This window comes from Oratosquilla oratoria, chromosome 37 (genome assembly GCF_046742065.1).
Source record: "Oratosquilla oratoria isolate Oo_2021 chromosome 37, ASM4674206v1, whole genome shotgun sequence".
NCBI lineage: Eukaryota > Metazoa > Arthropoda > Malacostraca > Stomatopoda > Squillidae > Oratosquilla > Oratosquilla oratoria.
The window spans coordinates 35,277,843-35,292,299 of record NC_134813.1 but is presented as its reverse complement, the minus strand read 5'-3'; the positions used below and the strand labels follow the sequence as shown (position 1 = coordinate 35,292,299).

General features: G+C 40.8%; 1 protein-coding gene across 2 annotated transcripts in view; it reads right to left on the bottom strand.

The window, feature by feature from the left end:
* Positions 1–3,068: 3,068 nt before the first annotated feature.
* RasGAP1 (Ras GTPase activating protein 1) overlaps positions 3,069–14,457 on the bottom strand; it is a 51,381-nt gene continuing 39,992 nt past the window's right edge. For both annotated transcript variants that reach the window (XM_076175476.1, XM_076175477.1), the window contains exons 14-19: positions 13,257–13,363; positions 8,423–8,547; positions 7,428–7,546; positions 6,194–6,345; positions 5,668–5,845; positions 3,069–4,829 (exon numbers count right to left, since the gene is read on the bottom strand). In XM_076175476.1, coding sequence (XP_076031591.1) covers positions 4,706–4,829; positions 5,668–5,845; positions 6,194–6,345; positions 7,428–7,546; positions 8,423–8,547; positions 13,257–13,363 — 805 coding nt within the window. In that variant the 3' untranslated portion in view covers positions 3,069–4,705. The remainder of the gene's footprint in view (positions 4,830–5,667; positions 5,846–6,193; positions 6,346–7,427; positions 7,547–8,422; positions 8,548–13,256; positions 13,364–14,457) is intronic.

Genomic DNA, 14,457 nt, shown 5'->3' with positions numbered 1-14,457 from the left:
ATACATGAAGGAAATTGGGAAGAAAATATTTAGATACAAGATGCAATGGGGAACAAAACAATAATAGAATACTGTAAATTTTGACCCTTTGTCATGTAAATTCTACTGCCAAACATCAGACTAGCTCAAATTCATGAAATGCAGCACAGGAAGAAATTGAAGAAGAAATAAAAGGGGGCAAAATACAAAGAATGAATAATGGAAGGGAATTTGTGATTTGAGGGGTGAGATTGTTTAAAATGAAAGTTATCTGTCCCATGTACATGTGTAGAAAACATAAATTTGTCCATGTGTAGAATACATAAATTTTTCTTTAGGGGGTTGGGGGGGGGAGAGAGAGAGAGAGAGAGAGAGAGAGAGAGAGAGAGAGAGAGAGAGAGAGAGAGAGAGAGAGAGAGAGAGAGAGAAAGAGAGAGAGAGAGAGGGGGGGAGGCCAAATATACATACATCATACATATACCTAAGGCTCTTTCCCCCTTCCTGGGGAGGTGGCTAAAGTCGAAAGGCATAATTCTACTACCATCCATTTCATCCCCATCCACCACTCCTCCCTCCCTCTCATTTTAGCTCCTCATAGATGATGGATCATCCCTGCATCTTGTCCATTGCCCTGGATCAGAAGCAATGCAGTAAGACACAGCACATCCACAGCAAGGCCATTTCACTTAATTGGTGTCACGTGGGTCACGTGACGAGACTTGGAGGGCTGTCGGCGCGGACGTCGACCACGTGATTCGGCCCGAGACGAAGCTTGGTGCTGGTGAGCCAGATCACCTGACCTGCCGAGGAATGTGGCGTGAGGTCATGCTTGGCTTTCAGGCCTGCCAACTGGTCACTACGGGGTCACTACCGTCGTTACGCGCATGCGCAGATCGCCACCACCCACTCTCCCTCACCCTCCCGGATGTATAAGAGGGAAGGACAGAGAGGGATAGCACACACACCTTACGGCCGTCTGCCGTTGAGGGCGGACCCCCCCCTCCCCTCCCAGTTCCACGGAGGGAGGGCACCAGGACAGAAGGAGGAGACAGACTTTACGGCCGTCTGCCGTTGAGGGCGGACCCCCCCCCCCTCCCAGTTCCACGGAGGGAGGGCACCGGGACAGAAGGAGACCACGAGGAGCAGGAGACCAGGAGGAGACGTGCGCCCGTCCACCAGGACAACAAGGGGACTCGTCGGACCAGGACACAAGGAGGAGACGTGCGCCCGTCCACCAGGACAACAAGGGGACTCGTCCGAAGAAGGAGACTACGCTCGAGGAGAACCTCGCGCCCGCAGTGCGAGGAGTGGTGTAGTATACATGTAGACTTGTAGTCTTGTAGACTTGTAGACATCACGCTGGTGATATTTATTATATATGTGTTTGAGAAGTAGATAGGATAGTGCTCTGTGTTATATCCAATAAAAACACGTGTTAGTGTTACCTTGGTGTTTCTTTCTCTCTCGCCCGAATTCTCAATAATACCGAGTATACAAACCATTAATTTGTACCCCCCTGACAATTGGCAACCCACCCTCTCCGTCCCTTCATGCAGAAACACTGAAGACTGGAAGAAATCCCTTCAGGCTGCATCAAAATATCATTCACACATAACCACTCCCTAACTCCATCCCCCACCCCCTCCCTTCCATTCATCACAGTGTCATACATACATAGCCATTCTTCACTCACCCCTATCTTCTGCCTCCTCCAAATAAATAATAGAATTATATAACAAGCTGGACTGAAAGTCTGGAACAGGCTAAATTTTCAGATATCTAGGGATGGGTGTAGTGATAGATGAAAGAACAAAATAGGAGAATGAGCAAATGGTGGTGAAAGTTAGAAAGGTGGGTGGAATAATGAGGAAGGTTTGTGAAGCAGGAAATAATCAATGGAATATGGAAATTAAATAATAAGGTTTGGGATGCTGCAGTGTATGAAAGCATAAGAAAAACCTTACCTGAGAGCATGTGGTTTGCAAAAATTGAATAATTTTCCTAACACAAAGATAATACTAAATGCATATACAAAGGACATGTGTAGTGTTGAAATGTTACTTACATGTGCAGACAATGAAAGAGGAGGCTAGTAGTATGTCAAGGAAAATGGGAGGATAGGGGCTGGTAAAAAGGATGTGGATAGGTGTCTGGAGAGAAAATGGTGTAGGATGAGGTAAAGTCATTTACAGACTTCAAACCAGAACTTATGTACCACTGTTTCCATATGATCTGAGGATACCTACCTAAACAAAGAAGTGACTGGAAGCTTGTCACAGTTGGTAATACTGAATCAGACTGTATGAATCAAATTTACCATAAATGGTCCACTGCAGGACTAGCCTATCACCTGGGTGATTATGCAGCCTTTGTGACTTAATCAGGCTGGTTGTATGTATGGTGAGGGACCAATGATGGGTACCTGCTTGTTGTGATTCTGCAAGGTGAACAGCAAAGAGAATCACCAGCCTGCTACCCATTGTTAAAACCTATCAATCCCCTCTCCTCTGCAGCTCTGAGGAGCTGACATTTGGTTTTCTGATTGGGCTCAAGATTACTTTCTATCAATTTCAACTGTATTTTTCCACGTTTTCAAATACAGAGACCTGACCACCTGTACTGCTCCCCTCCTCTCTTTCTTTCATCTATTGAAGCTGAAAGTCACTAATGTAACATAGAAAACAGTCCAAATTCTCCTCCCAGAGCAGATCTATGGGAGGGTCTATGGAAGTGGTGGGGATAAACCAGCTTTGATTGTTGGGCCCTGCTGTAGAAGTGCTGTATTTTGCTACATAGACTTTGATCCATGCACTGTAGTTGGGGACAGGGATGATCCTTCATCCACAAAGTGCTAAGATGGGAAATGACAACTGTTTTTTTTTTTTTTTTTCTCTTTTTTTCTTTGATGGGTGAAGGATGTGTGTAGTGTAGGGTGGGTGTATGTTTTGACTTGACCATCCCCTTTATAAGGGGGAAAAGGCTTTTTGGCATATATATATATATATATATATATATATATATATATATATATATAATATATATATATATATATATATATATATATATATTATATATATATGAACAAACATTTTTCGAAGCTCTGCCCAGGGATTCGAACCCTGACCTGTGCGTGAATAATCATGAAGTCAAGGGTCAGGGTTCAAATCCCTTGGCAGAGCTTCTAAAAATGTTCAATCTGTCTTAAACATACACACATATATATATATATCTATATATATATGGTAAGATGTGTATGTGGGGTTTTTGGGTGTATTGGAATGGCCATGGTTGTGAAATCAATATAATCAGCTTGACCATGCTGATTAGGTGCTAACACTGATATGCTTCACCGGGATACTTTACCTCAATATCTACCATTGCTGAGAGGGGTTGGAAAGCTACAAGTCTACCACTACTCAGGTCTCCTGCATCCATGGCAGGAATGTTACATACTGCTCCATCCAGGCTTCAAATAGTTTGATAAACAAGTTGAATGTACAAATAATAAATTTTCATCAGATCTTATATAGAAATTCACATACTGCGCATTCTCACATTTTTTCATACTCTCCAATAATGCACAAATGAACAGACAATACTTTATGTAATTATATCTTCACTTAGATTAGGGTGCAACCTGAACATGTCAGCTATAGTTTTGATCAGCTTTGGGAAATTATGATTTGTTGTCAGAATGAATATAATAACGATAGCTGTTACCTCAAATTTCTCCGGCTGGAAACTAATAGCCCCATAGTGCCTGGCAATGATTTTGTATGCAAATGATGTCTATGTCTGCATGGTCTGGGTTAAGGACCAATGACAGGTACCTGCTTCTGGTGGTCTTGCAAGATGGACAGCAGAGATAATCATCTCCCTGCAACCCATTTTCAAAACCTGGTAACACATGATGGTACAAGATCTATCATCAACTTCAACTGTATTTCTTCCACTTTTTTCACATATGGAGAACTGACAACTGACAACTGTTCCCTTCCTCCTACTATATTCAGTTGGTGATACAGAAAGTCTCACATTAATACATCTACAACAGTCCATAATATCTCCCAAAGGATATATCTATGGGAAGATCCTGAAGTCTATAGCCAGCCACTATAGGGCTGCAGGTTTCCAGTCAGTGAATCTCAAGGCAACAATCATCATTATTTCAATGCATCATTTACTGGGTGCTTTGTGTCCCATCTAAATTTATTGGTGTGTATCTCACTGCATTGAATGGGTGTTGGATGGATGTATACTTTGACTTGGCCAACCCCCTCACAAGGAAGATAAGCCCTTTGGTATAGGTGTGTATGTATGTATGAATGCATGTATGTATAAAAATCTAATATCTATTTGCCAATGAATGAATGGATAGTAGTAGGTTTTGAAGACTGATCACTTGAGCTACACAAGGTGTAACTCAAAAATTACATGTATTCAAATGATTACATTTAATGTTACCAACTGGGATAAAATTTCAGCCATTTCCTCACTGTGGTAGATGTCCTCAAATAATATGGAGCTGAGAGTATATATAGTATATATGTCTATACATACAGGTAAATATGTAAATATAATTTATAATGTAATAACATTTTCAAAATTTATAACATTCAAGCTAATAAAACTACTATACATCCATTCACACACAAAATTTTGACATGAAAGAAATAAAATAGTATTCTCTTTCTCCACTGAAGCCAGCATTTGGCCAGACCAGATGTCAGCATGGGTTACTTGCTGTCTTACGTACACATGGTGTCTGAGCAGATAGTGGAGACGACAAATCAATTTTATCAATACTTGATGCCAACATAAGGTAGTTATCATCTCCAATTGGGGCTTGTCTGTAAAACAAAAAGAAAGTGATAAAAGTTGTAATCATTCTATTGTTATAATTTGTATATACATACATATATACCAAGGGCTTTTTCCCCTCTACAAGGGAGGTAGCCAAAGTCAAAAGGCATAATTCCAACCCCACCCATTCCAATCCAATTCACCACCCCTCTCATCTTGACTCCTTCTGGATGACAGGTCATCCCTGCATCTCACCCATCACCCTGGGTCACAAGCAATGCAGCAACACAGCACATCCACAGCAATGTCACTTCATTTAACTGGGGACCCCCCACCCCCTCTCCATCCCCTCATACAGAATCATTGAAGATGGGGAGAAATCTTTTCAGGCTGTGTCAAAATATCATTCACACATAACAACTCCTTAACACCCTCCTTGTCCCTCACCCACTCCCTTCCATGCATCACAGTATCATCCATACACAGCCATTCTCCACTCACCCCTATCTTCTTCCTTCTCCCTTCCTTCCTCAACAGACATCTGGGCCTGGTAGTGAGAAGAGTGTTAAGGAAAGGGAAGCTTTTTTGGATAGATTTAAATGAGTGCATAGTGTTTAGGGAGAAATGTCACTGTAGTAATACTAGGGTAGGAAATAAACCAATAGACAGAGTGGTAGGGGGTGGATAGAAGTGGAGTATCTGGGGAGGAATAGGTGAGAGTGGATTTTATGCCTTTGTTTTTTGGCTACCTCCCTTGTAAGGGAGAAAAGCCTTTGGTATACATATGTAAATTAAGATTACAAATGTAGAGTGACAACTGAATATGACCTTTACCAGTGAGAAAGAGAAGACAAATTTTATAAATGAAAATGACAGAATGCTTACTTGGAGCCATATCTGGTGGTATTAATAAGACTTCTTCGGTGTTTCCTGTGTTCCTGCTCCAGATGTGTGACAGCCATGATTAAATCATCTAAGGTTTGCATTAAAGAGTCAACATCTTCAGCTATAACACCACCAATCTTTACCTCATTTTGTCCAAGAGTTGCATTTCTACAACTGCCTGCAAAGTTGTAATCATACATTCAGTAATGATCTTACTCATATTTTTGTAACTTCTGTATGCTATACATACTATAGATACCATAAAATAAATTGGTCTTATAGTCATTCCAAAAGAAAACAAACTATTCAATGCCCTGAGATAAGGTGCTGCACCAGTATGGAAAATTTGCACATTATAGTAACCTACTATTCTATCTATATACTAAGGGGTTCTTCCCCCTTATAAGGGAGGTAGCCAATCAAGGTATGCACCCACTCCCATCTATTCCACTACTTACTAATACACAAGATAATTTTTCAATTAAGTCTTGTTAAACTAGCAGAACTTTTCATAATAATAACTTACTCTGAAGGTGTTTAAAGTGCTCCATATGGTCAAGCAGGAGGGAATATATTCTTTCCATTTCTCTATCACTGTCAATCTGAATCTTGAGGTCACAGTCCAAATAGTTGGATACAGCACTGCAGCCTGGTGCACTTTCATTGGTTGCTTTACAACTGCAGCATACATAAAGTATATAACTACTAACCATATTCATATAAATTCCAAGAACATTTCATACATACATATACCAAAAAGGACTTTCACCCTTATTATGAGGGTGGCTGAGTCAAAATATAATATACCCATCCTCCATTTGTCCTGCACCCATTCCGCACCCATCCAAAACCTATGTGCTATTGGTCCCTATGCATCCAAAGTCCTCTTCACCCCATTCACTCTCCTCATTATTAGTCTTCTCAAGTTCACTTGATCTACTCCTGTTTTCCACATCATCTTTGCTAATCTTTCCCTATTCATTCTTTCCATATGCCCAAACCACATCAGCACTCATTCCACCAAATTCTCTGCCACATACAGTTCAACTAAAACCTCACTGCTCTCTCATACATACCAGAAGGCATCCTCCTACTTAAGAATATTGGGGGGCTGGCCAAGTCTCTCTTGGATGAAGTGTCATTCCTATCCCCTACCATACTGTTCAGGTTGAAAGCTATGCAGTGGAACACATGCCTCCACAACTGAGCCTAATGGCCAAGGTTGGTTTACCCCAACAACTTCAATCTGCCCTCTTCACTCACTAAAAAATCTTTATGGAGCAGACATGAACATTTCTTCAGGTTGCATCATTCCTTTATCCACACACAATTGTTCTCTAATGCCCCCTTTACCTCTCCATACACCCCAATCTTATTTTTCCCCTAAAGTTCTAAGCCACTTCTGGTTCCTACACTCTTTTTGCTGTTCTTTCCTCATTCATTCTCTCCATACGTCTTCAGCACTCTCTGATCTACCCTGACATCTCTCAATACACCAACATTCTTTGCTTCACTTCTTATCCATTGGTATATCAAGGGCATCTTCCCCCTTATAAGGAAGGTCACATTTCTTATTCTATCCAACACTTACCATCACTCTCAAACACAGTCAGCCTCTTCATTTCCACTTCCTTCAAATTCTAAGTCTAAGTTCTCTTTCCATTCATTCCCAGACACTTATCTTATATAATACTTTCCATTCCACCCAGACATTTATTTGACTCCTTTCTTATGATAAATGTAACAAAACACCTACTTACCAGACCCACTGTGAATTCAAGTAAGCACCAGGGTGATACTGTTTCAGGCGATGACTATTGTACTGGCACACCTTGGTCAAGAGGTCTCGCCATTCTTTCTCATCAACACAATTCTTTGCCTGTTAATAAAAGTAAAATTTAGTACTATGGAAAAAGACAAAGTACATTGAATGCCATTTAGAACCTTACAGAAATAAGCTTTCAATATCCACCTTATTTTCAAAATACCAAGGTAAAAAGAAAAAAGAAGAAAAAAAAAATATATATATATATATATATGTAATAATGATAAGATAAAACACATAAATAAAATCTAGAAAAAATAATAATAATAATAAAATCATGACTGACACAAATCTCAGAACTCCACCCCTCTCCCCCGACATCAGCCCAACACAGAACCTCTCAACAGAAGCAAGAACTATACTATCTCCCTTGTGCTCAAGACACCCTCCGGCACTAAGCCAGTGCCAATACAGACTAGGACTAGCCACAAACTCAAATTGTCCTAGATACAACCATTACACTGAGGAAACTGTGCTTCTCATCCTACACTGCCCCACAATTACTATCCCATTCCCAGTTACCTGGGGGGGCCTTAGGTCTCCTGCAAGACCAACATATTGACTGACTGATTCCTGAACTATTCTTGTTTTACTCCTAATCCTTTTCATTAACATCCTCTCATACACCTTACTGACTCAAATTAACAATGATCCCTCTTAATCACATTCAATTCTTTTGTATTGTGTAACTATACATGCACTCCTCTAATCCACCAGAACACTTTTTTTCCTTGTGCACACATTAAACACTCTCACTAGCCATTCCACTATAACAACTCTTTCCTTTGTCAAACACTTTATATGACAAACATCTAACCCAAATGCCTAACCAGGTTTCATATCTTTTAATGCACAAAATATCTCATCTTTTCATAAATATATATATACACACAATAAAGATCATAAAGATCCACACAAATGTGTACACACCTGGATGTATAATGTCCTTTCACTCTGCACAAGCTGAAACATGTTTTTACATTTGAAGGAAGACTCTTCTACTCGCTCTACAGCAAGGATCTGATCCACAGGTATGGCACATAATACACTTCCACCTGGTAAAATTAAAGATGTGAAGGAACATTTCAATTCGGCTGAAACTTGTTCTATTTTATCATAAGTTACACACACACCAAAATGCCTTTTTGCCTTATAAAGAGGATGGCCAAATCAAGGCATACAACCACCCTAAATCCCTCCAAATTCCTCTCATTTTCCCTTCCATCCCTCACACATGAAGGGTCAGTCCTGTCCCCAATCACACTATTTGGGTCAAAGCTGATAGTGCTTCCACAATGCAGTCCAACAACCAGATCTGATTTACTCCCACCACTTCATTATAAGTTTAATGTCACTTTCATATACTTAGGAAATTTTATATAAAAAATTCAAGAAATTCCATGAGAATTTCAAATTTTACTTACATGAAAATTAGTGTTATAATAATAAAATTCTGACATTTATTACCTATGGACAGCACATTTGATGGACATTTGACAATTTTGTTTTTTTGGAAGGAAAATGGGCATCAGAGGGGAATAAATATCTGCCCTAATTAAGTAGCCAATGGGTTAATGAACCATGCCCTTAATTCAACTTCACTGGTGGCAGGGTTCAAACTGCCACCCCCTCCACCTCTACTGCAAGTAACAATGCTCTATTCCACCTGGCCAGCAAGCTTCCCTTACCTTATACAATGTTAAAATTCATTTCACCCCATCCATCCACCTGATTCCTCTCAAATTCACTCTATCCACTTTCCGCTTTCCACACTCTATTAGACTTTCCTCGTTCATTTTTTCATATATACTACGACTGTCCCTCCGTTATGCTGTCCCCCAACCCCTTGTTGCTGTCCTGTACCATTTCTCTGAGTATTCTCTTTCTGTGATGGGGGAATTCCCTGTGGTGGGGGGAAAAGAATACTGCCACCAAGTATCCCACTTGGATCATAAGAGGCGAGAAGAAAGGGACGGGGATTGGGACTAGGCATCCTTCTCCCTGTAGCCCCACGGGGCATATCTCCTAAAAATAAAAGTGAAGGCATAAGGGGTACTGGAGGGCCTCGGACCAGCACCCTAAGGTTCTTTTAACCCCTTCCATACGGTGCCGCACACGTAGGCGTCATGGGGAGCGAGTGTATTCACGAGGCTGCCATATCGGCGTCTTGATTATATTTATTGTAGTCGCCCCTCCATAATGACATTCTTTCTAATTCTTTTGTAATCGCATTTTCTATGGTTATCAAAATTCACGGGTGAAGAGAGAACGATCGATATAAGCGGTGACTATATTTTATGATGCGAGTATTATTACGACACGTCGTACGGCTGGCATTGGCTGCTGCCACCGAGATCTAAGTCCATGACGCCTACGTGTGCGGCACCGTATGGAAGGGGTTAATGTGCGTGGATGTGGTACAGATGAGAGTAAAAGGGAAGAGATAGGTAGTATGTTTGTGAGAAGAAAGATGGATGTGTTGGCTTTGAGTGAAACTAAGTTGAAAGGGAAGGGTGAGTGTAAGTTTGGGAGTGTAAATGTGAGGTTATCATGAGTGAAAAGAGGGCGAGGGAGGGAAGGGGTGGCTATTCTAGTAAGTGAGGAGATAGGTAAACAGGTAGTGGAGTGGAAGGAGGTTTCCTCAAGGATAATGTGGATGAAGGTGAAACTGGGAAAGGAGATGTGCATATGGGCCTGGCAGTGAGAAGAGCGTGGAAGAAAGGGAGGCCTTTTGGATAGATTTAAATGAGTGCATAGAGGGTTTAGGAAGAAATGTCAATGTAATAGTACTGGGAGACCTTAATGCTAGGGTGGGAAATGGTCCAATCGATGGAGTGGTTGGGAAGTGTGGAGTTCCAGGAAAGAATCGTAGTGGAGAGTTGATGATAGCAAATACAGTGTTTCGGAAGAAAGTCAAGCATAAGTACACATGGGAGAGGGTGGTGGAGGGAAGGGTGGTAGATAGAGCGCTAATGGATTATGTAGTGGTAAATAGGATTATGATAGGAAGAGTTAAGGATGTACATGTGCTAAGGGGAGAGGATGGGGGAATATCAGATCATTTTTTGGTGGAAGGTAAGCTGAGAGTGGAGGATAGATGGAGAAAGAAGAAAGGGACAAAAGGTAGGGAGGTTCTTAGAGTGAACTCCTTGAATGAAAAGGAAAAGGAGAAGGAGTACGGAAAGAAGCTGAAGGAGGAGTGGGAGGGAGTAAAGGATGGAGTAGAGATGGGTGTGGAGGAGGAATGGGGATGGTTCAAGGAGGGAGTCATAAAGTGTGCAAGAATGGTGTGTGGAACAAGAAGGACAGGGGGAAATAGAAGAAAGGGTAGTGAATGGTGGGATGAGGAAACAAAGAAGGTTGTAGAAGAGAAGAAGCGAGCATTCACAGATTGGTTACAAAATAGGACGAGGGAGTCATATGAGAGGTACAAAGAAAAGAAAAAAGAAGTAAAGCAAAAGGTAAAGGTTGCAAAGAGAAGAGCAGATGTGAAATGGGGTAAGAGTATGACAGAAAATTTTGAAAGTAATAAAAAGATGTTTTGGAAAGAAATTAAGAGAGGAAGAGGAGGCGAATCAAATAGGGAAGAAAAGGTAAAAGGTGCAGATGGAGAGATGATAATGGAAGAGAAGGCAGTAAGGGGAAGATGGGCAGAATATTTTAGGGAGTTGCTAAATGTGAAGGAGGATAGGGAAGGAAAGATAGCTGCAGTGGGAAATGCGAAGAAAATGAGAGTGATGAGTGAGGAGAATGGAGGAGAAATAAGGAAGAATGAGGTGAAGGCAGTTGTTAAGATGATGAAAGCAGGTAAGGCACCTGGTCTGGATGGATGCCATGCAGAATGTCTGAAAAAGGGAGGTACAGTGATGGTGGACTGGTTGGTGAGGTTATTTAATGTTTGCTGGAGAGAGGGTAGAGTACTGGAGGACTGGAGAAGTGCCTGTATAGTTCCTCTTTACAAGGGAAAAGGGGACAAGTGTGAATGTAGTAGTTTCAGAGGGATTAGCTTGTTAAGTGTAGTAGGGAAGGCTTATGGGAGGATCTTGATTGAGAGGATTAGGAGAGGAACAGAAGGAGTAATTGGTGAGGAACAGTGTGGATTTAGGACAGGTAGAGGTTGTGTAGATCAGATCTTTGTGGTAAGACAGATATGTGAGAAAGCTATAGGAAAGGGGAAGGATGTTTTTTGGGCTTTTATGGATCTGGAAAAGGCTTATGATAGGGTAGACAGAAAGGCACTGTGGGAGGTTATGCAGATTTATGGGATAGGAGGAAAGCTTTTGGGAGCTGTCAAGAGTTTTTATGAGAGTAGTAGAGCTTGTGTCAGGATTAGAAATGGAGAGAGTGAGTGGTTTGAATTAAAGGTGGGACTTCGTCAAGGATGCGTTATGTCGCCCTGGCTGTTCAACTTATACATGGATGGGGTGGTGCGAGAGGTGAATGCTAGGGTAGTGGGTCAGGGATTGGAGATGGTTAAAGAAAATGGAGAAAAGTGGAAGGTGAGCCAGCTGTTGTTTGTGGACGACACTGCGCTTGTGGCAGGGTCGGAGGAGGGATTGAGGAAGTTGGTGGCAGAGTTCAGGAGAGTATGTGATAGAAGAAAGCTAAAGATAAATGTGGGTAAAAGTAAGGTGATGAGATGTACAAGGGGTGAAAGTGGCAGTAGACTGGAAGTGAACATTAAGGGAGAGCGACTGGAGGAAGTGGATAGTTTTAGATACTTGGGTGCAAGTGTAGCAGGAAAAGGTGGAGTGAAGGTGGAGGTAGAATGTAGATTGAGAGAAGCGAGTAAATGCCTTGGTGGATTAAAGAGTGTAATGAGGAATAGACATTTAGGAATGGATGCGAAGAGGAGACTGTATGAAGGAGTGATTGTGCCAACAGCACTGTATGGGGCAGAAACGTGGAACATAAGAGAAGAAGAGAGAAGGAGTTTGAATGTGTTTGAGATGAGGTGTCTGAGAAGTATGGTGGGGTTTACTAGGCTGGATAGAGTGAGAAATGAGGTGAGGAGGAGAACAGGGGTGAAAAAGGAGCTGGGAGATAGGGTTGATGAAAGAATATTAGGATGGTTTGGACACATGGAAAGAATGAGTGAAGAAAGACTAGTAAAAGAGGTATGGAAGGCAGATGTGGAGGGAGTGAACATGAGGGGACGTCCTAGGATGAGGTGGATGGATGGGGTGAAAGGGGCTTTGGGGAAGAGGGGAATGTCTGTTGAGGAAGGAAGGGAGAGGACGGAAGACAGAGGTGAGTGGAGAATGGTTGTATATGGATGATGTTGTGACTGCATGAGGAGGAATGGGCGGGGTGGGGGTGAGGTAGTATGTGTGAGTAAATTTTGACGCAGCCCGAAGGGATTTCTCCCCGTCCTCTCCTTATATGCAAGGGGGGACGGAGAGGGGGGGTCGCCGATTAAATGAAGCGGCCTTGCTGTGGATGTGCTGTGTCTTGCGACACTGCTTCTGACCCAGGGCGGTGGGCAAGGTACAGGGATGACCCGTCATCCAGGAGGTGCTCAGATGAGAGGGAGGGTGGGAGGGGTGTGGAGTGTATTTAGGGATGAAATGGGTGGGAGTGTTTTTATGCCTTTCCCTTTTTGGCTACCTCCCTTGAAAGGGGGAAAAAGCCTTGGTATATGTATGTATGTACACTCTATTAGACTTTCCTCGTTCATTTTTTCATATATACACAAAAAAATATGCACAATAACTCAATTAAAACAGATATTAATGAAACATTCATGGTAAAGTTTAAAGAATACCTTTGGTTTTGGCATATGATAAGTCATGGGTTGTCAACTTGAAGTATCTTTTCTTGAAGTTCTTTATTCCAAATTTTTTCCTTCCTTGAGCTCTCTTAATCATAAACCTGAAACAAATTAATCATGATAATAACTGAAATAGTTACAGATGAGATTTCAAAGAGGATAAAGCCCTTTTAAGACACTAAGAAGAGAAAAAATGCTGAACTAGCAATCACATTTAATGTTTAAGAAAAAAATTCCTGCCGATTTATACCCTAAATATTTACACACACACACGTACATACTTATGCACATATATCTGACACTAATTCAGTAATTTTAAAATGTTTAAGAACAAGGGTGTAATAGTTGTGACAACTTTTTTATTATAAAAAAGTCAAGTACATAATAGAAAAAATAATTTACCTCTATATGACACAATGACTTGGTTAAGAGAAAAAAAATCTTATTTGTAACTACTAAAACTACATATGCATTCTAAAAGTAACCTGGGAATCTTAAATCAAGGAACAACTGAAATGTCAAATTTCAAATGCATACTGTTTTCCTAACAATCTAGGGTTTGATGACACTGGAAACTGGCAGGGATTCTATCTATAGCTATATATGAAAAGGCTTCTTCCCCTTCATAAAAAAGGTAGCAAACCAAAGCTAGGCTGAGATATGAGCTTTTAATTTTAATATTTTGATACAAAGACAATGACATACACATACTAAAGGATTTTTCCCCCTTACAAGAGAGGTAGCCAACAAAGGCAATTAAAAGCAAATTTCTATAAATTTCCTATGCCACCATGGTTCAACTTGTTCAACAGAGTGGTAATCATTATGGATAAGTATTGGGATATCAGTTCAAACAAGATATTATAGCCTGAAAACATACATTAATCCTTTGAATATGTTTCTACACAAAACCAAATGCACAGTATTGACAAACCTTTGATCCTTCTTTGAAAGCATATGTAAAATTTAAAATTTATTATTAGGCAATAACTTTCTGTGATTACAGGCAACATTAGAACAGTTTAACTACATAATTATGAATAATGATATTACATAGGAAGTAACCTGCATGAAAGTATTTAATCAGGTATGCTAATTTAAAAAATAGTTATAATTGCTATGATAAATACCTTGATTAGACTTCAGGTTAATAACAATTCTCAACATGAATGAGCTCAACATTATTTACATACAA